The 20,685-nt window shown below is 46.5% G+C and overlaps 1 protein-coding gene across 1 annotated transcript in view; it reads left to right on the plus strand.

The window, feature by feature from the left end:
• The window catches only part of LOC146816480 (exportin-5-like), a 1,728,456-nt gene that overhangs the window by 526,666 nt on the left and 1,181,105 nt on the right, over positions 1–20,685 (plus strand). The window contains exon 12 of the mRNA XM_085610324.1: positions 17,437–17,527. Within this exon, the coding sequence (XP_085466450.1) occupies positions 17,437–17,527 (91 nt within the window). The remainder of the gene's footprint in view (positions 1–17,436; positions 17,528–20,685) is intronic.

Genomic DNA, 20,685 nt, shown 5'->3' on the forward strand with positions numbered 1-20,685 from the left:
AACCGATTCTATAATCCTGTCTGGGCTTGGTCCAAAGATTGCCCTTCCATTCCATGACTCTTGGTTTTGCAACCTCTATGTTGGCTCCTGCTGCACCTCCGCATCTATCCAAACTCTCGGAGAGTAGCTTACCCCTTGGTGCAGATACAAGGTCCTCATTCTCTGAAGATCTCAATAATGTAATGGAGCTGGGAAAACTGCCTGAATGGAAGCTGTAAGAAGTCCTATAACTCTTGCTACTTGCCTCAAAGCAACCCATTTGCTCCCTAGAACCTTCGCACTTCCCTGCGAATTATCCTGACCTTCTCCATCGGTAACCTCAAGACACAATCTAAGACTTAAATCTGAAATCCCAGGAAAACGGTCTCCTGACTGGGAACCAAAGAAAACTTCTTCCTGTTCACTATGAAGCCTAAATCCTCTATTACACTGACCGCTAAACGTGTATGTTCCTGAGCTTGTTTCTTGCACTCCGACATTATAAGAATGTTGTCCAAATAAATTAACAACTTTCTCCCCCTTGATCGTAACCCTGCCGCTATGGGACGCATCACCTTGGTGAAACACCAAGGGGCAGATATCAAACCGAAGGGGAGACTCTTGAATCTCTGCATGGTCCCTTGCCATTGAAATTTTAGAAGGTATCTTTGTTCTACACAAACAGGAATAGTCAAGTAAGCATCTTTCAAATCAAGGCGAGTCAACCAATCTCCCTTCCTCAGAATGTCTCTCAGCATGTGAATACCTTCCATCTTGAAATGGTTGTATTCTACCCAATTGTTCAGATTTATCACTGGCCTCATAGTCTTGTCTTTTATTTCCACAAGAAAAAGATTGCTCACAAACCCAATGCAAGAATTTTCTGCTATCTCTATGGCACCTTTCTTTTCCAACTCTAGAACCTCCTGACTTACCAAATCCTCTTGCTGTTTCCCGAATTTTAGAAGAGGAGGTCTTCTTACCTGAATCGGATTTGCAACAAAGTCTGTTTCGTAACCAGATACTGTATGTAAGGCTCAAAGGTCTGAGGTGATTTCCCTTCAGCTGTCTAAAAAGAGTGCAAGCCTGCCACCCACCTTTACTTGAATAGACAAAGGGTCTTTTTCCAAACCTACCTTAAAACCTTGTTCTTCTCTCGTCTCTATAGCGACCTCTTCCCCCTCTTTGTCTCTGAGGGTAGAATCCTGGAGAATAGGATCCTGTTTGAAATCCTCCAGATCTGAAACCACCTCTTGAGAAGGAGACTCAGGAAATTCCAATAGTGCGGGTGGGGAATCGGCCCGCATTCTCCTAGCCATTCCAAAAACCTTTGTCCTTTTGGACTTTTTGAATAGAGTTAAATGCTCCTGCATATCTAGCCATCTCCTTAACGTACTCTTCACCAAAGAGCATACCATTTGCCAGATGACCCGACTCTTTACAGGCAAGCTCAGCCAATTTAGGGTCTATTTTCCTTAGCAAATTTTTTCTTCTTTCAGTACACAAAGAAGCGTTGGCATTACTCAACAAACAAACGGCCCTTTGAGCCCACTGCTGCAGCTCCTCTGTATTTAGAACCTACTCTTGCAAGTATGCTTCCTTGCATAAGTCAAAAATCTTGGTCAGCGTGCCAAACACGTCAAGGAGGCGGTCTTGGCACCCCTTTAACTCTTTATCTAGACCCCTTCTTGGGTCTCTACCGAACTTGTTTAAGAAGTGTGAGAAAGTGGCTCTGTATATACTGTTCCCAAATAGGTACAGTGTGTACAGAGTCCACAGTCCCCAGAGGTTTGGCAGAGGCTAAAGTTAGATATAACCTTACTCTCTAAAGTGGTAGCTTGGTCGAGCAGTAAGGCAGTATCAGAGGACCGTGTAAAGCATTTGTTGCACACTGTCAGCAAATGGTCTCACACACTCAATAACTGGACTCTAGGCCAATGGTTTATATACAAAAAGTTTGTTTTATTTTAGAACCAACAATAGGTATCAAAATATATGTTCTCATAATGAGATGCTTTAGGTAAATACTTTTGCAATATGCAATTGGCTTTTGTAGAAAGTTACAGGTTGTTGCATTAGGCAACACAATTTTAAACACAATAATGCATTGAGTTCAATGGAAGTTTTAAGTTATTTGCAATAGATTTCTTTCAGGATTACTTTTGTAATTCCAGGACTGGATCCTAGATTCAGTCCTTGGTCAGTTCTTAGAAACAAGTGATAAAAGTCTACTTAGTTACTGTTATGATTTTTAGGCAATATTTTGCTATTTTATAAGTTGACACAGAAGAAATTTCATAGAAAACAGTCAATGATTCCCTATGGAAGAAAATTCAAGTTGCAGTTATAGTATGTTCTCGTTACTTTTGAAATCCAGTACTGGGTGCCTAGACTCAGTACTGGGACCTCTATCTAAAACAGGTAAGTAATTATGTTTTCACAGTTTGTACGATTTTTAAAGAATATTTGAAGTTTGTAAAATTCGACACTTAGAAGAAATTTCACAGAAAAACAGTCAATGATTTCCTACGGAAGAAAATTGGGTTACTGGTAAGTACGGTTGTCAATATTTTTCAGGGTCAGTGCTGGGCACCAAGATCTAGAACTGGAATCTCACCTAATAGCAGGTGAGTATTTTTGTTTTCGTTACTCGGCTGATTTTTGGTGAATATTTTAAGTTTTGAAAACTCCACACTTAGAAGAAATTTCAGAAGAAACCAGTCAATGTTACCCTATGGAGAAAATTGAGTTATTGGCTTTTGGGTAAGTACTCAACCGGCAGAGTTAAGGTTCTGGGCACAGAATCAGGGGTCTCCCAAGGTCAGGTACTCAGGTAACCACCCCAGGACAGGGACCCATTGGTCCCTGCCCTTTACCTACCTGTAACGCCCCTAAATCTAGTATTTAGGGGCCCTCTGAACCTTCCTTCCCCAGATTCTAAAATACAAAGAAGAGCAGGAAGAAAGAACTGCCGTGCAGCTGCTAAAAAGAGGAAGACACCAACTGCTTTGGCCCCAACCCTACCGGCCTGTCGACCCTCGAACCTGCTCCTGCTAAATCCCGGCATCTCCCATGGCCAGCAACCTCACAAACCCCGGAGGACCTGGCTACCTTGTGACTCTGACTATCTGGGACTCCCACGAGCAGTGGCACTGCTCAAAGCAAGTAACTGACCCCTGGCACCAGCCAGGAACAGCGAACCCTGCACCCGTCAAGCCTGGCCTGTGCTGGAGTGGACAAACCTCCCCCGAGGACGTCCCCCCGGCGACTCTGACCCCAAATCCGGGACCCAAGGACCCACCTCGACGCTCCTGACGATGCCTGCAGCCTCAGAACCAGGGACCCCCCCAACCGCGATCAACAGAGGGCAAGATTTCCCGACATCAAAAGGCACCCCTGCACCCGGCGCCCTGCGGCCTCCTGTGCCCAACTCCTGGGTACCTACCTATCCTCCAACTTACCTCTCGAAGTGGTGGTCGCACCTGAAGAATCTCCGTCCCCGAGCTTGCAGCCTTTGTTCGTCCTTGAGCTTTTCCATTGCAATCCATTGAGTGCCCGACGTCTCAAAAGCACCCTGCATCCAGCCACCCGAGTGGCCCTGGCAGTGCAACTTCTACTCCTACCTACTTCCCCATTTGCCCTGAGCAAGTGACCAGTAGCCTTGCTCCCACAGCCACGTGGCCTGCCAGTCAGCAGCCACCAACCAAGGGCTCGCTGCCTTCCATAGGATAACATTGGGCCTAACTCACTCTGCACCCGGCTGCCCCTGTGCCGCTAAGGGTGTAACACTGTACTTACCTGACCGTGGGAGACCACTGAGTCTATGCCCAGCACCTTAACTCTGCCAGTTGAGTACTTACCCAAAAGCCGATAACTCACTTTTCTTCCATAGGGTAACATTGACTGGTTTCTTCTGAAATTTCTTTTAAGTGTGGCGTTTCTAAACTTTAAAATATTCACCTAAAATCAACCGAGTAACGAAAATGGAAATACTCACCTGCTATTAGGAGAGATCCCAGTGCTGGATCTTGGTGCCCAGCACTGACCCTGAAAAGTACTCACAACCGTACTTACCGCGAACTCCATTTTCTTCCATAGGAAACCAGTGACTGTTTTTCTGTGAAATTTCTTCTCCGTGTCGATTTTTGCAAACAACAAATATTCTTTATCGTACCAACTGTGAAAACGTAACTACTTACCTGTTTTAGATAGATGTCCCAGTACTGAGCCTAGGCGCCCAGCACTGGATTACAAAAGTAATGAGAACATACTTTACCTGCAACTTGAATTTCCTTCCATAGGATAACATTGCCTAGTTTTTGCTGAAAAAGTTTCTAAGTGTCGATTTTGCCAACTTCTAAATATTCTGTAAAAATCGCCTGTATAACCTAAACTCGTTCTCTCAACTGCTTACAGGTGGTACACTAGTGCAGGATACAACACTGAGCTAGAAAAAGTAACAATAACCCTACTTGCCTACTAAGTGAATTTCCTTCCATAGGATAACATTGGTGATTTCAGTAGAAAAAGTTTCTAAGTGTCAACTTTTAAAATAGCAAGATATTGCTTAAAAATCACAACAGTAACTAAAACGTATTTACTCGTTTCTAAGAACTGTCCCAGGACTGAATCTAGGATCCAGTCCTGGAGTTAGAAAAGTAATCCTGAAAATAATCAATTGCATATAACTTAAAATTCCCATTGAGCTCAATGTATTACTGTGTTTGAAAGTGTGGTGCCTATTGCAACAAACTGTAACTATTGCATTCAAAAGTCAATTGCCTATTGCAAAGTATTTAACTAAAGCAGCTCATTCTGAGAAAGTATATTTTGATACCTATTGTTGGTTCTAAAATAAAACAACCATATATTTTTATATACAAACCATTGGCGTAGAGTTCAGTTCTTGAGTGTGGGAGACCATTTGCTGACTGAGTGTGTACAGCAAATGCTTTACACTGTCCTCTGAAACTGCCTTACTACTCGACCAAGCTACCACTCTAGAGAGTAAGGTTATATCTAACTTTAGCCTCTGCCAAACCTCTGGGAACTGTGGACTCTGTACACACTGTACCTATTTGGGAACAGTATATACAGAGACACTTTCTCACATCTACGCATTCCTTAACCTTAATCTCAACTGAATCTCCATTACCATTATCTTGTTCCATAATACAGTTTTAAATCTTTTCCAAATTAGAAACGACCCTTAACAAGTCTTAAAGCACACCAGTAAAAAATTAACCTTTCAAAATGTACCCAAAAAATCTCCAAAATTCTCAAGATAGACTCGCATGAACTCCAGATAACAGTTCTCCTGTTCACCTCCTCTGTGTGACTGGAAATAAAATAGACTTCTGCCTCTTTTGATTGTCCAAAAGATGGCTGCCAATTCCCCATAAACAAATCTATGCTTAGCCCAATCCAAAATGACGGACGCATCATGTGATGCAAGTAACGGTGTACCTTACACATCAAAAACTTCCCTTTGTGAAGCTCAACAATAAAAGTGAATAACTGATCTTAAATTTCTAATCCTGAAAACTTTTTACTATCGCATTAATCAGTGGGTTTTCGCTGCACTCTGTCGTCTCAGCATTGTCTTGCAGGGATATTGATTTATAGGCCACCAGGCTCATCTAGCAATCTTTTAAGATCCCTACAGGATAGTATTTCATCGTTCGCTTTAAAGTATAAATATCTTCTGATATTAGGGGACTTGAATCTGGATATGGATAAACTTTCGGACCCTCAGGGGGTTTCTCTGTTGGATATTAGGTCGGCATGCATGCTTGTACCCCATATTAAGGAACATACACACAAGCTGGGCCATGTACTGGACCAAGTCTTCTGTAACATGGAGTTGAGCACTGACTCTCTGATTCCGATCATTTGGTCAGATCATTTCTTAATTCCATTCTGGATACCAATTATAGGGAAGAGTGAACGTTTAGAGTCTACAGCCACTGATTAGAAGTTTAGAGCTTTGCACAAGATATCATTACCACTTTTACAGAGGGCTCTCGCTTCTACTGCGCCTATATTATTAGATAATCCTGCAGTGGATGCTTGTGCAGTCGAGGATTGGTTAAGGCTGAATATTGATGCCGCTGCACCGTTACCAGTATGTATCTCCAGAAGTTCTCGCCATTCAGCACCCTGGTTCAATGAATCACTGAGAACCAGTAAAAGGGAATGTAAAAAGTTGGAGAGGAAGTGGCGTAATCTTTATCTCCAAGATGATAGGGAGTCCTATAGGGCCGCCTAAAAATATATTATAAACTGGTGAGAGATGCTAAGGCGAATTTTTGGAGGAATAAAATAACGTTGGCAGAAAATAAGAGCAAAGAGATCTTTGGGATTGTAAAGTTTTTATGGCTCCAAAGGTAACTAGCAAAGCAGCCCCACTGTCAGCAGACTGGTCGCACATGCTTGCTCAATCTTTTCATGCCAAAAGGACTTTCCAGCAGTCCCTCTTGGTATCTGCTAAGGATAAACTAGCTGGATCAGGGACAGAGGGAGACCGCATTAGTTCCTCTCCACGATGTGAACCCTTACAAGGTCCTCAGTTATTAGAGTTTCCGGCAATTGAAATGGAGCATTCACTCTCCTGTCTGATGAACCTGAAATCGGGCTCATCAGTGGATGCGTCTCCTGAGAAGCTTTTACCAGCTTTGGCCACCACTATCAATCAACAGATTAACAAAGTCCTGAACTCCTCATTGGCTGCAGGTATTATGCCGCCTCTTTGAAAATAGGCAAAAATCCTGCCCCTTTTTAACTAAAAACGAGCGCTGACCCACGTGTACCCACAAATTACAGGCCTATCTCCCTCCTTCCTGCCTTCTCCAAAGTGCTTGATAAGCACGTAAATAAATCTATGGTGGAGTTCACTGAAGCCCACGATCTCTTACACACCACACAGTCAGGTTTCAGGGCTGGTTACATCACAGAAACGGCATTGTTGGAGTTTTCAGAATATCTTAAGGAGATCTTGGATCAGGGGGGTAGAGCGCTCCTCATATTGTTGGACTTGTCGGCAGCGTTTGACACCGTGCCACATAGGACGCTCCTTGATAGACTGGAAAGGATGGCCTTTGGGGGTCAGGCTCTAGCCTGGCTTACCTCCTATTTGGAGAAGAGAGAGAGCAGGTGATTTGGACTGCTCTGTTTTCCTCCCCCTTGCCTAGCCTACAAGTTGGAGTCCCTCAGGGTTCTTATCTTAGCCCTATGCTTTTTAATCTATATATGTCCCCGTTAGCTACACTGGTAGAGTCCTATGGGGTAAAGACAATCTCATACGCTGACGACACTCAGCTAATTGCCTCACCGACGTCTTCAGATGGTTGGAGGAAATCCAGCTGAAGTGTAATTCTGACAAGTCAGAAATAGTCCTCTTCGGCCTGCCTACAGTACAGGACTGGAGTCAATGGTGGCCGGAGGAATTTTCTCCTCCCAGTGTGGCTCAAACTATAGTCAGAAACGTGGGAATTCGTATTGATGATGCTCTTACTATGCATTCCCAAGTTCAGGCTCTAGTCGGGACCTGTATTGGATTGTTACGGATGGTGAGAAAGTTTCTTCCACTTCTTCCGCTAGACTGTAGGAGAACCGTGATCCAGGCATTGATCACATCAAGAGTATCACAAAAAGAAGAGGGTTAAAATACACATATTTTGTGGAGACCAATAAGTGAGTGGGGGATGCACCAAAATTGTAAAACTGCCCTCACACACAGCAAGCTGTGTCATGCTTCATCATAGGGATGCTACTACACCTCCGCGTCAGCCAAACGCTTGGAGGTGGAGCAATAGGGGAGGGGAAAACAACACATACAAAAGATTTTTGTGTGAAATCTAACGGTAAGTTGAAAGTGCAGAACCAGTGATAAACAGTGATTAAAAACCAACACTGGGACTACCTTGATTCAATTTCAATATTAGGTCCCCAGTCTTGGATTTAGACGAAACAAACATTTTGGGTGATGGGTTTGGAGAGCTTATAATGAGGTTCCAACCCCCCCCCCACTCTGCATAGATGTCAACATGTTTCAGCCAGTAATAAGAAGATTATAACCTGGCTTTCATCAGGACTTCTCACCACTGTTGTTTCCCAATTTGTAAAAACCTTCCTGCTCCCTATTGGGGAAGTATAAGGAAGTATTACCTCAAGTGAGGTCTCTCACCTTTTGGGAGGAACCTATAGTGATAACAAAAAAATAAAAGAAATATTTAAATTCACCTCCACCTAATAACTTAACATAAGTGATAAACCCCACTCTCACACATACAAGACTCCACAAGAGCATACTCCAAACCTTCCCCATTAGGGATATAGGTGGTAGCTTATAAAAACAACAACTAACCAATAGAAATATTATGGTTATGTACTACCTCCCGTGACAAAGCATGTCAGAAGGTATATTTGTATCCAATAAAAAATTACAATTACTCGAGAGACACCACAGTGACCAACACGATCGTCAACACACAACTTACCGAGTTTATTGAATTTATAAACTCGAAATGGCGGGGGAGTGAGGACAGCCGCCCACACGCGCACTCTGAAAACAAGAAAATACCAGCAATAAAAATGTAGATATTGGTTTGATAAAAGGAGATATGGTTTACACACGCAAGGAGACTCTTCAACTATCTAGAGCTTAGTCAGATAGTCGAGGCGTGTGTTCTGGTGCTAAGATCGTCTCAAGCAAAGGATCTCTCCTCATCTCATAAGTGGTATCATTGCCTTGATTTATGTTACATCTCAAGATAGATTTATATCTAGAAATACTGCTATGTCGATACACTACGCCGCAATATAGCCTGGGTTTAAGTAATGATTATTTAGCTCGTAAGTTTAAAAACTAACCAAAACAATAAGGGATTTCAGACATCTTGTATTTAAAAAAATATAATGACACTTCCACGGATTGTTAACTCCTCTTATATGGTTCTTTCTCAAAGGAGTAATAACCTCCTAACTTTGTACTACTCCAAGGCTAATCCCCCTAGAGAGACCCCCTTACTGCTTTCCAGGGCTGCCGTCCGCCACCGAGTTGTGCCTCCTTCACTGCCGTGCAGGATACTCCGGTGGCGTTTCCTCCATGCTTATGAGGAAGTCTCAATAACGTTACTCTACGTGCGTCAACCCACGTGGTACATCACGTGTGACGCTAAAGCGCGGAAGCACTAGACCGTGTATGACAAAAGGAAAGGACTCTTTCCTTCCTAAGCCGGCGTCAAGGATCCAAGTTCGGGACCCCTGGGCAGCAACTCCTAACGAAGTAAAGGAGATAATGTAAAAAAGGAAAAAGTCTTTCCGTTGAGGCAGTATGAATATTTATTTAGTTGTGTGTATTATATTTAGGCTGTCATTCAAATAGAAGATATATAACCTGGTGTGACCTTGCATAATGGGACAATGTAGTGGTTATGCCTGGTGACTGTCAGGTCGTACAGGGATACATTTTAAAACGTGGCCCCTTCCCTCTTTCCCTTCTACACACAAGATGCATTTCCCTTAATTGAGAGAGGGTATTCAAAGTCTAATGTGTGTTAGAACAAAAATCATTAGAGGATACAGGAGAGCCAAGATTAAAAACCAACCCTGGCGATTCTTATCCAGTAATGGCATATCTTAAATGATCCCTTGAAAGGACAGTGAATCGACATATTGGATAAAGATATTTAACCGTATCGACTACAGATTCAGGAGGCTATTACAAGGAATGTCATGATTTAGTCCCCTTGTGGAGCTCCTAGGTCTATAAATCCATTTCTGTTCTCGTAGAAAGAGAGCTCTTTCTGGGTCCCCACTGTTTAGATTAATGTTAGGTTTATTTAAAATCGTCCAGAAGAAGTCCTCCGCCGAGAGCTTCATATCTTTAAAATGATTAGTCAAACGGCTTGTTGTCCGTTGACATCTGAAGGTTGACCTATGTTCTTATTACTGGCTAAAACATGTCGCCACCTATGCAGAGTGGGGGGGAGGGGGGGGGGGGGGTTGGAGCCTCATTATAAGCTCTCCAAACCCATCACCCACAATTTTTGTTTCGTCTAAATCCAAGACTGGGCACCTAATATTAAAATTGGATCAAGGTAGTCCCAGTGTTGGTTTTTAATCACTGTTTAGAACAGTGTGTGTGACTACTTTTAATACATCCTCCAATGATATTCAGAAAATCATCTTACGGAACTGGAGAATATTGAATTCCAAGGAACTTGATTTTGAGAAGCCACTGTTCTCATTCAAGAGGAGCCAAAACATCAAGGATATCCTGGTACATACTAGGCCGAGATTCACTAGAAGAAGGCAATTGGAAGGAATTGGAGGGAACCAGATAGGTTTTCTTCCACCAGTCTCAGGGCATACTAGGTGTGGGATGTGTGATGTTTGCCATCTCACTGCGAACACCAAAAGTTTAGAACTGGGACTCCCTTATCCTTGTGAACAACATAGCCATACGAATTGTAACTCTGCCTATGTAATCTATCTACTGAAGTGCTCCTGTGACCTAATATACCTTGGGATGACAACTAGGCGAGTAAAAATAAGGATCATGGAACATAGGTCAACCTTCAGATGTCAACGGACAACAAGCCGTTTGACTAATCATTTTAAAGATAAGAAGCACTCGGCGGAGGACTTCTTCTGGACGGTTTTAGATAAACCTAACATTAATCTAAACAGTGGGGACCCAGAAAGAGCTCTCTTTCTACGAGAACAGAAATGGATTTATAGAGCTAGGAGATCCACAAGGGGACTAAATGATGACATTCCTTGGAATAGCCTCCTGAATCTGTAGTCGATACTGTTAAATATCTTTATCCAATATGTCGATTCACTGTCCTTTCAAGGGATCATTTAAGATATGCCATTACTGGATAAGAATCGCCAGGGTTGGTTTTTTATCTTGGCTCTCCTGTATCCTCTAATGATTTTTGTTCTAACACACATTAGACTTTGAATACCCTCTCTCAATTAAGGGAAATGCATCTTATGTGTGTAGGAGGGAAAGAGGGAAGGGGGGAGGGGCCACGTTTTAAAATGTATCCCTGTACGACCGGACAGTCACCAGGCATAACCACTACATTGTCCCATTATGCGAGATCACACCAGGTTATATATCTTCTATTTGAATGACAGCCTAAATATAATACACACGACTAAATAAATATTCATACTGCCTCAATGGAAAGACTCTTTTTCCTTTTTTACATTATCTCCTTTACTTCGTTAGGAGTTGCTGCCCAGGGGTCTCGAACTTGGATCCTTGACGCCGGCATAGGAAGGAAAGAGTCCTTTCCTTTTGTCATACGCGGTCTAGTGCTTCCGCGCTTTAGCGTCACACGTGATGTACCACGTGGGTTGACGCACGTAGAGTAGCGTTATTGAGACTTCCTCATAAGCATGGAGGAAACGCCACCGGAGTATCCTGCACGGCCGTGAAGGAGGAACAGCTCGGTGGCGGACGGCAGCCCTGGAAAGCAGTAAGGGGGTCTGTCTAGGGGGATTAGCCTTGGAGTAGTACAAAGTTAGGAGGTTATTACTCCTTTGAGAAAGAACCATATAAGAGGAGTTAACAATCTGTGGAAGTGTCATTATATTTTTTTAAATACAAGATGTCTGAAATCCCTTATTGTTTTGGTTAGTTTTTAAACTTACGAGCTAAATAATCATTACTTAGACCCTGGCTATATTGCGGCGTAGTGTATCGACATAGCAGTATTTCTAGATATAAATCTATCTTGAGATGCAACATAAATCGGGGCAATGATACCACTTATGTGTGACCTGACCCTAGGACACCCCCCCCACGCCGCACGGCTCGCCAGTGGTGCCCCTTGCTGCTGCTCGCTCTTCCGCTCCGCTGTTGCCTTAATTTCGTGCATTTTGTGATAATACTTTCTTTTTTACTCCTGTTAAATAGTGTGCTTTTCGTTGTTACTATACCCTCTGGTGTGCCCCCCCCTCCCGCTCCCTGCCGCTGCTCCCTCGCGGCCCCGCCCCCTTTTCTATTCTGTACCCCATTGGCCGCCCCGCTCCCGCCTCCCAGCTGCTCCTCCCTCCCACTTCGCCTCATATGCAGCCCGCGCGTACACGCAGCGGTCACGCGCAGCGGGCGCGCCGATTGTGCGCCGAAGGCGCGCCAAAGGCAAGCCCGTCTACGCCCGGACCGCGCCCAACGCCAGGACCCCTGGTCCTCAACGATGCCATCGCACCCAACGAACTTATGACGCCGCCACCCTCCACGCACGCAAGAAAACCTGCCACATCCTCGAGAAAGCCTGGCGCCACGACCAGACAACAGAAAACATGACAGCCCTCAAGAACGCTACCCGCAAACACCACCAGCTGATCCGCACCACCAAGAAGACAACATTCAAAGAACGACTGGACAAAAACACCCACAACAGCAAGGAACTCTTCAGCATCGTTAAAGAGCTCTCCAACCCAAGCGCCTGCAACAACGACATCACACCCTCGCAAGACCTCTGCGACTCACTCGCCTCGTTCTTTCACCGCAAGATCGCCTACATACAAGACAGCTTCGACGCTCTGACCACGCACCCGACCACTGAACCAGCGCCCCCCACCACCACCCTCTGCACCTGGACCCCTGTCAGCACCGAAGACACCACCCGCCTGATGAATAACATCCACTCCGGCTCCCCTACCGACCCCTGCCCACACCACATCTTCAACAAAGCCGACTCCATCATCGCACCCCAACTCCGGAACATCAACAACAGCTCCTTCGCATCCGCCACCTTCCCGGAGAGCTGGAAACATGCCGAGCTGAGCGCCCTCCTGAAGAAACCCACCGCGGACCCCACGGACCTCAAGAACTTCCGCCCCATCTCCCTCCTCCCCTTCCCCGCCAAAGTCATCGAGAAGACCGTCAACAGACAACTCTCCGCCTTCCTCGAGACCAACGAATCCCTCGACCCCTCAAAGTCTGGTTTCCGAGCAAACCACAGCACCGAGACCGCCCTCATCGTAGCCACCGACTACATCAGGTCCCTGCTCGACAATGGGGAAACTGCTGCCCTCATCCTCCTGGACCTCTCAGCAGCTTTCGACACCGTATGCCACCGCACCCTGATACAGCGCCTCAGCAACACCGGAATCCAAGGAGCGGCACTGGAGTGGATCATCTCGTTCCTCGCCGGAAGAACCCAGAGAGTCCACCTCCCCCCGTTCCGATCTGCGGCCACCGAAGTCGTCTGCGGCGTTCCGCAAGGATCTTCACTCAGTCCCACCCTCTTCAACATCTACATGAGCCCTCTCGCAGCCATCGCTCGCCAACACAACCTCAACATCATCTCCTACGCTGACGACACCCAGCTGATCCTCTCCCTCACCAACGACCCCGCCACCGCCAAAGCCAGCCTCCAGGAAGGAATGAAAGACGTCGCGGAATGGATGAAGCTCAGCCGTCTGAAACTGAACTCAGACAAGACGGAAGTCCTCATCCTAGGACCATCTCCCTCGGCCTGGGACGACTCCTGGTGGCCCCCTGCCCTGGGCACTGCACCCAAGCCAACGGACCACGCACGCAACCTGGGCTTCATCCTGGACTCCTCCCTCACGATGACCAAGCAAGTCAACGCCGTCTCGTCATCCTGCTTCAACACCCTGCGCATGCTCCGAAAGATCTTCCGATGGATCCCCACCGAAACCAGGAAGTCGGTCACCCAGGTCCTCGTCACCAGCCGTCTGGACTACGGGAACACCCTCTACGCTGGAACCACAGCCAAACTCCAGCGTATACAGAACGCCTCTGCACGACTCCTTCTGGACATCCCTCGCCACAGCCACATCTCTGCCCACCTGAAAGACCTGCACTGGCTCCCCATCAACAAGAGGATCACGTTCAGACTCCTCACCCACGCACACAAGGCTCTCCACGACACGGGCCCGAATTACCTCAACAGCCGCTTCACATTCTACACACCCACCCGACAGCTCCGATCCGCCAGCCTCGCCCTCGCCACCGTCCCACGATTTCGGAAATCCACCGTCTGAGGAAGATCCTTCTACCTGGCAGCCAAGACATGGAACTCCCGCCCCACTCACCTACGGCTGACCCTGGACCATCTCTCCTTCAGGAAACAACTCAAGACCTGGCTGTTCGAGCAGTTGCACCCCCCCCCCCATGCCCCCCCTTCCCCTCAGCGCCTTGAGACCCTTACGGGTGAGTAGCGCGCGATACAAATTTCATTGTATTGTATTATGTGATGAGGAGAGATCCTTTGCTTGAGACGATCTTAGCACCAGAACACAAGCCTCGACTATCTGACTAAGTTCTAGATAGTTGAAGAGTCTCCTTGCATGGGTAAACCATATCTCCTTTTATCAAACCAATATCTAAATTTTCATTGCTGGTATTTTCTTGTTTTCAGAGAGTGCGTGTGGGCGGCTGTCCTCACTCCCCCGCCATTTCGAGTTTATAAATTCAATAAACTCGGTAAGTTGTGTGTTGACGATCGTGTTGGTCGCTGTGGGGTGTCTCGAGTAATTGTAATTTTTAATTGGATACAAATATACCTCCTGACATGCTTTGTCACGGGAGGTAGTACATAACCATAATATTTCTATTGGTTAGTTGTTGTTAGGTCTCGCCTGACCCAGCGCTTGCGCTGGTCTGGCGAGACATTTTGTGAGGGCTCCAAAAAGTGCTACCAGGCCAGCCTAGATCTACAGTGCATGTGCGCGGGCTCGCGAGCCGCGCTTTACCGCGATTACTTTCACGGCCGCTTTGATGTTCTCCATGAGGCTTCAATAGATTGCAGCAGTTAAAACAAGCATTGGCATAGCCAATAGGTCTCGCTTTTGGGACCTTATAAGTGTTTAGTTATGCAACTGTTGCATGGCTAAACACTTCTAAGGTCCCAAAGGCGAGACCTATTGGCTATGCCAATGCTTGTTTTTATAAGCTACCACTTCTATCCCTAATGAGGAAGGTTTTGAGTATGCTCTTGTGGAGTCTTGTATGTGTGAGAGTGGGGTTCATCACTATTGTTAAGTTATTAGGTGGAGGTGAATTTAAATATTTATTTTATATTTTTGTTATCACTATAGGTTCCTCCCAAAAGGTGAGAGACCTCACTTGAGGTAATACTTCCTTATACTTCCCTAATAGGGAGCAGGAAGGTTTTTACAAATTGGGAAACAACAGTGGTGAGAAGTCCTGATGAAAGCCAGGTTATAATCTTCTTATTACTGGCTGAAACATGTCAACACCTATGCAGAGTGGGGGGGTTGGAACCTCATTATAAGCTCTCCAAACCGATCACCCACAATTTTTGTTTCGTCTAAATCCAAGACTGGGCACCTAATATTAAAATTGGATCAAAGTAGTCCCAGTGTTGGTTTTTAATCACTGTTTATCACTGGTTCTGCACTTTCAACTCACCGTTAGATTTCACAAAAAAATCTTTTGTATGTGTTTTTCCCCTCCCCTATTACTCCACCTCCAAGCGTTTGGCTGACGCGGAGGTGTAGTAGCAGCCCTATGATGAAGCATGACACAGCTTGCTGTGTGTGAGGGCAGTTTTACAATTTTGGTGTATCCCCCACTCACTTATTGGTCTCCACAAAATATATGTTTTTTATCCCTCTTCTTTTTGTGATACTCAATTTCTGAGCGGCAGGTCGAAGAGGCATCTACCTCTCACCCCTCTGGAGTTTTTGTTCTTTGATTGATCACATCAAGACTGGATTATGGGAATGTCCTTTATCTGGGTGTGTCAGACTCCCTCCTGCAATGTCTTCAGGTGGTGCAGAATGCTGCAGCCAGGGCGATTCTTTGCCTAAAACCGATGTCCCATATGACACTGCATCTTAAAGCATTACATTGGCTCCCAGTTAGGGAGCGGATACAGTTTAAGACCTTAGTAGTGTTCTTCAGGGCTCTTCATGGTAAAGGGCCCAGCTACCTTAAAAGACGTGTTGGCTGGCACACTCTGACTAGAGCACTTAGATCAACATCGGGGGCTCTCTCTTGTGTCCCGAAGGTTCGCCTGGAGCGCAGGTGTGACAAATCCTTCAGCCTCTTGGGGCACAGGCATGGAACAAACGTCCGCTGCCCCTGAGACGTGTGAGAGATCTGATGAGTTGTAAAAAACTGTTGAAAACATGGCTCTTTGGAAGTTAAACCGTCTTTGGGCTACCAGCTATGTGATTCTGCAGCACTGGGACTCCTTTTGGAGTAGCTGAGCGCTATATAAACTCTTACATTCATTTCCTATTTTTTCATTTTATTTAAAATATCACCCCCGAAACTCTAAATAATACACATCGTGTCAATGAAGAAATATTCCTTTGCGCGCCCGATGCTAATCATTCAGCGCATGGTGAAAAGAAACTGATTCCTCATGCGCCCAAAGCTAAACCGATCAGCTTGTGACGGGAGGTGACTGTTTCCCTCGCGCGCACCGCTGAATCGATCCAAAGAACAAAATGCCAGTTTACGAGTAACGTTCACCCTAAAAGCTACAACCTAAACCTAATCTTAATCTACAAACTGCACAGGATTTTCATTTTATCAGAGAAACAATTTCCACGAGCGTCGTGTAACGGTCGAGCTCGCGCTACGAAAATAAAAGCTTTTTTATCTGTATCAAAACTATTCCGCTAAATTACGCTAAAAACGCATTTCGTTAAACGAACATATCTTGTGCTAAAATTATCTCAAGAGAAGAACTTACTAAGCATTTGAATAGAATTATGTTTTAAACAAAAAAAAATCTTATACTATAAACAAATGTTAAAACACGTTAAAATCTTAACCTATTCACACCTAATAGATAACAAAGACTTCATTCAATCAGTAAAGTTAGCGCAAAAAGAGCTAATTTATCTCAGCTATGAGCAGCAATAAACGAAGGAAGATGGCTGCCTCACACTGGATTATATGGCCCATAGAATGTTTTAAGCTTACTATTCGAAGTTCTTTTACACGGTTTGCTGTTGCTGCTGTGAGTTGGCAATTAAAGAGACATGCATAATATTGGCCTCCGTGCCTTGCCATAAAATCCCCTTCATGCACTCAGAACTTGCTCTCATTCATTCCAACACACACCCAGGTTTGCCTCAACCTTGTATATGGGGGTTGACAATGCTCTTGTATAGGGGTGAGGCTTATACACATGAATGGAGGATTGAGCTTGCAGTGCTTAATTCTTTTAAAGGGCAGGGTCAGTTCATCCCTTCCTGCGGTGTGTAAAATTTCAACCAATTGGTTGAGCAAGAACTAATAGCATTGGATTCACCAGGAAGGAAATTTGCCTGTTTGCTTCACAAAATGCTACAGTTTTATAATAAGCTTCAAGTCTTTTTTTACAAAGACAACAGTGGTTACATCTATTCATTTATCTGTGTTAGTCCGATTTATAACGTATTCTTTAAACTACACCCCATTAAATCACTAAGTTTCTTCTTTCATCCCAGGTGGCAGTGCAGTCGAAAAATGATGATTCCAGTGGGGAAAAGCCTTGCCTTGGCTTGTTCATAGACAGTGACTTCAATGCAACCTTGAAACGTAAGTGACCAAGCACTGCTAGCTGAACCTTTTTACTGTACAGACTGTGAGGACCATGCAGACTGCATGTCAAAGTCCAAATCAACTTAATTTGGTGCAAGTAAAAGAAAACGCCATAAAAGCATACTAATACGCACATATATTGACAACATTCCTACATAACATAATTAGTTTTAAAAAATTAACAATTTATAAAACTTCAAGCCAAACGATGGCGAGATTAAGGCCTATTTCTGATACAAATAAATCTAAGTATGCCTATTGTACGAAATACTGTTAGAAATTAACCTTGATAGTCTAAGTTGGATCAGGCTTTACTCATTGAGCTGTTCACGTAGCATATTAACCAGTTATAAAGTGCCAATGCATTAAGGTGCCAAGAATACATGAGATACAAGCTGCCACAAGTTATATGATAAAGTGCTGGTACATTATAAGTGCATAACGGTACATAAAGTGCACAATGCCACATCTTATGTTAAAAGTTTAAAAAGTGGAGAGGGCAATCAGCGCGCAACCAAGATGGCCGCGTAGGTGCGAGGCTCCCGAGGACCTCCGCAACCTCCTACATTTATCCTGAATTCATCCTGCCTCGATTGAGGGGACTGTGTTGGTGTGCCTGAGCTGAGGTGGAACCCCTTTTCTGTTCTCGAATTGGACCCCGGGTTCCGGAGTGAGCACCGATTGAGGTTTGCGGCCTTCTTCTCGCCGAACCCCGGATTTGCGTTGGGGGGTGACCCAGTGGCAAAGTGAACAACAACGGCGAGCCGGGCCTGGCGAGTCGCGTACCCCGCACTTTCGCTTTCGCTTTCTCGCCGTTTCTGCAAGTTGGATCGCGGAGCCTTTTGTGTTGGTGTGGCCTCGCTGGGGGACCCGGCCTGCCTGCCTGCTGTGGCCCACCCTGCCGATCTGGGGTGGCCCCCCCGGAGCTCGTGGCCCTGATTGCCTGCCCTCTACGACGTTGCTGGTTCGATTGTGAGACCAGCGGCGATGGCCACGAAACAAGATGGGGATCGGTCAAAGACCAAGTCGACCCGACGTGGCACCGTCCATCCGGCCAACAGCATGGACCGCTATACCCTCCAGAGGGGATCTCCCGGGGGACCGCATAAGTCTCCTGAGGGCCCCTCTGATGCCCCGGACTTGCCCACGGATCTGACTCTCCACGACGTCATGGGCGCCATTTCCGAGATGAAGGCCTCGGTGGGCCAGCGGTTCGACACCCTGGCACAGAAGATCGATGCGGTCCTTGTAGACGTTGGCCTGGTGAGGGCCGATCTTTCCAAGACCAACGATCGAGTTGACTCTTTGGCCCACACCGCATCGGGCCTTACGACTGAGGTGGCGGCACTACAACTGGAGGTACGCCGGCTAAGTCAGGCGAGCGCACTTATGGATCGGCGCCTCGAGGATTCCGAGGGTCGGGCCCGGAGGAATAACGTCCGCATCATCGGAGTGCCCGAGGGACGGGAGAAAGCGGCGGCGGATCTATTTGTGGAGGACCTGATTGCTACCCATCTCCAGCCTCGGGGCCTGAGTAAATTTTTTGCTGTGGAGAGGGCCCACAGGGTTCCCGGGGGAAGGCCGAAGGTCGGAGCCCCTCCGCGACCTCTCATTGCCCGGATTTTTAACTTTCGGGACAGAGACGCTATCCTGCAAGCTTCCAGACTACATGGGCCGGTCAAGTTGGACAATATGGAGGTGAACTTTTATCCTGATTTCACCCAGGCGGTCCAGAAGCAAAGACTGAGCTTCCTCGGCGTTATACGCCGACTCCGGGACCTGAACTTAAAGTACGCCATGCTCTTCCCGGCCAAGCTGCGAGTGGAGGTGGATGGTCGCACGCACTTTTTTGATCGTCCCGAAGCGGCAGGGGACTGGCTGGACACTCTGTCTGGGGGGGGGGGCGGCCCACTGGATCGGGACTGAGGGGTCAATACTGGGCCTCACTCAGGACAAATACGATGCTACTTTCGATCAAGCGTCTGTCTTTGTACATTCCCCTCCCATGGAGGTTGTGTGGGGTCTAGAAGGGGTACTCTTTCCTCCTCTAGGGGGTCTAGCTAGTTTCTTTTATAGGGGCGACAGGCACACTGCAAGTTGGGGGGGCTGTCCGGGCTCATGCAGGGGTGCAGGGTGGGGGGAGTTTTGTTGGAATGGGTGGGTTGGGGTGGGGTGTTGTTCGTTTCCACCACAAGGCAAACGTATCTTTGTGTTATCTCTACAGTGCTCTCTGGGGGACGAGTGATGACTTCTGTTTATGATGGGGGGTAGGGGACTGAGTTTGTTGTCCTGGAATGTTAATGGACTGGGGGACAGGATAAAACGAGGTGTGGTCCTGCAGTTCTTGAAGCGAACTTCGCCCGATATAGTTTTTCTGCAGGAGACGCACCTCATTGGCAATTCCTTTTGCGCTATGAATCGACGGGGCTACCGCCTTGTGGCCCATGCGGGCTTCACGTCCGGTTCAAGGGGTGTGGGCATTATGGTTAAGAACTCGCTCCCGTTGGAGATTGATGAGGTGTGCCATGACGATAGGGGACGTTACACGGTTTTGGTGGGCAGACTGGAGGGCAGAGTGATCGTTTTTGTGTCAGTATATGTCCCACCGGGGCTGCAGACGACCACCTTTGCGGACCTGGGGCACCTCCTCCTTGGCCTTCCGGAGGGGATTCTAGTGGTGGGGGGGGGATTTTAATGCTGTTGTTTCCGGAACTGTGGATCGTCACCCCCCTAGGGATCTCCCCCGGGCCCAAGAGTGGTTATCTGGCCTCTTGGATACCCTGGGGCTGGTGGATTGTTGGCGTCTAAAACATCCCACGCAGCTACAGTACACCTTCCATTCAGGGGCCTATGGTAGTCTCTCACGGCTAGATTATGTCCTGGTCCCAGCGGCTTATGTAGGGAGGGTGGGAGAAGTGCGCCATTTGGCACGGGGTATTTCGGACCACTCTCCGCTCTTGTTGCACTTTGATGTTTTGCCGAGGGGAGAGGGTAGAGTGGCCCCGATCAATCCCTGGTACCTGCGTGACCCCACCATTCGCGCAGAGCTGATTAAATCCCTTAAGCGCTATTTTGATGAGAATGTGGGGTCTGTGTCTTCGGCGGTCTCACTGTGGGAGGCGTTTAAGACAGTACTCCGAGGAGAAGCCCTGTCC

This window comes from Triturus cristatus, chromosome 6 (assembly GCF_964204655.1).
Source record: "Triturus cristatus chromosome 6, aTriCri1.1, whole genome shotgun sequence".
NCBI lineage: Eukaryota > Metazoa > Chordata > Amphibia > Caudata > Salamandridae > Triturus > Triturus cristatus.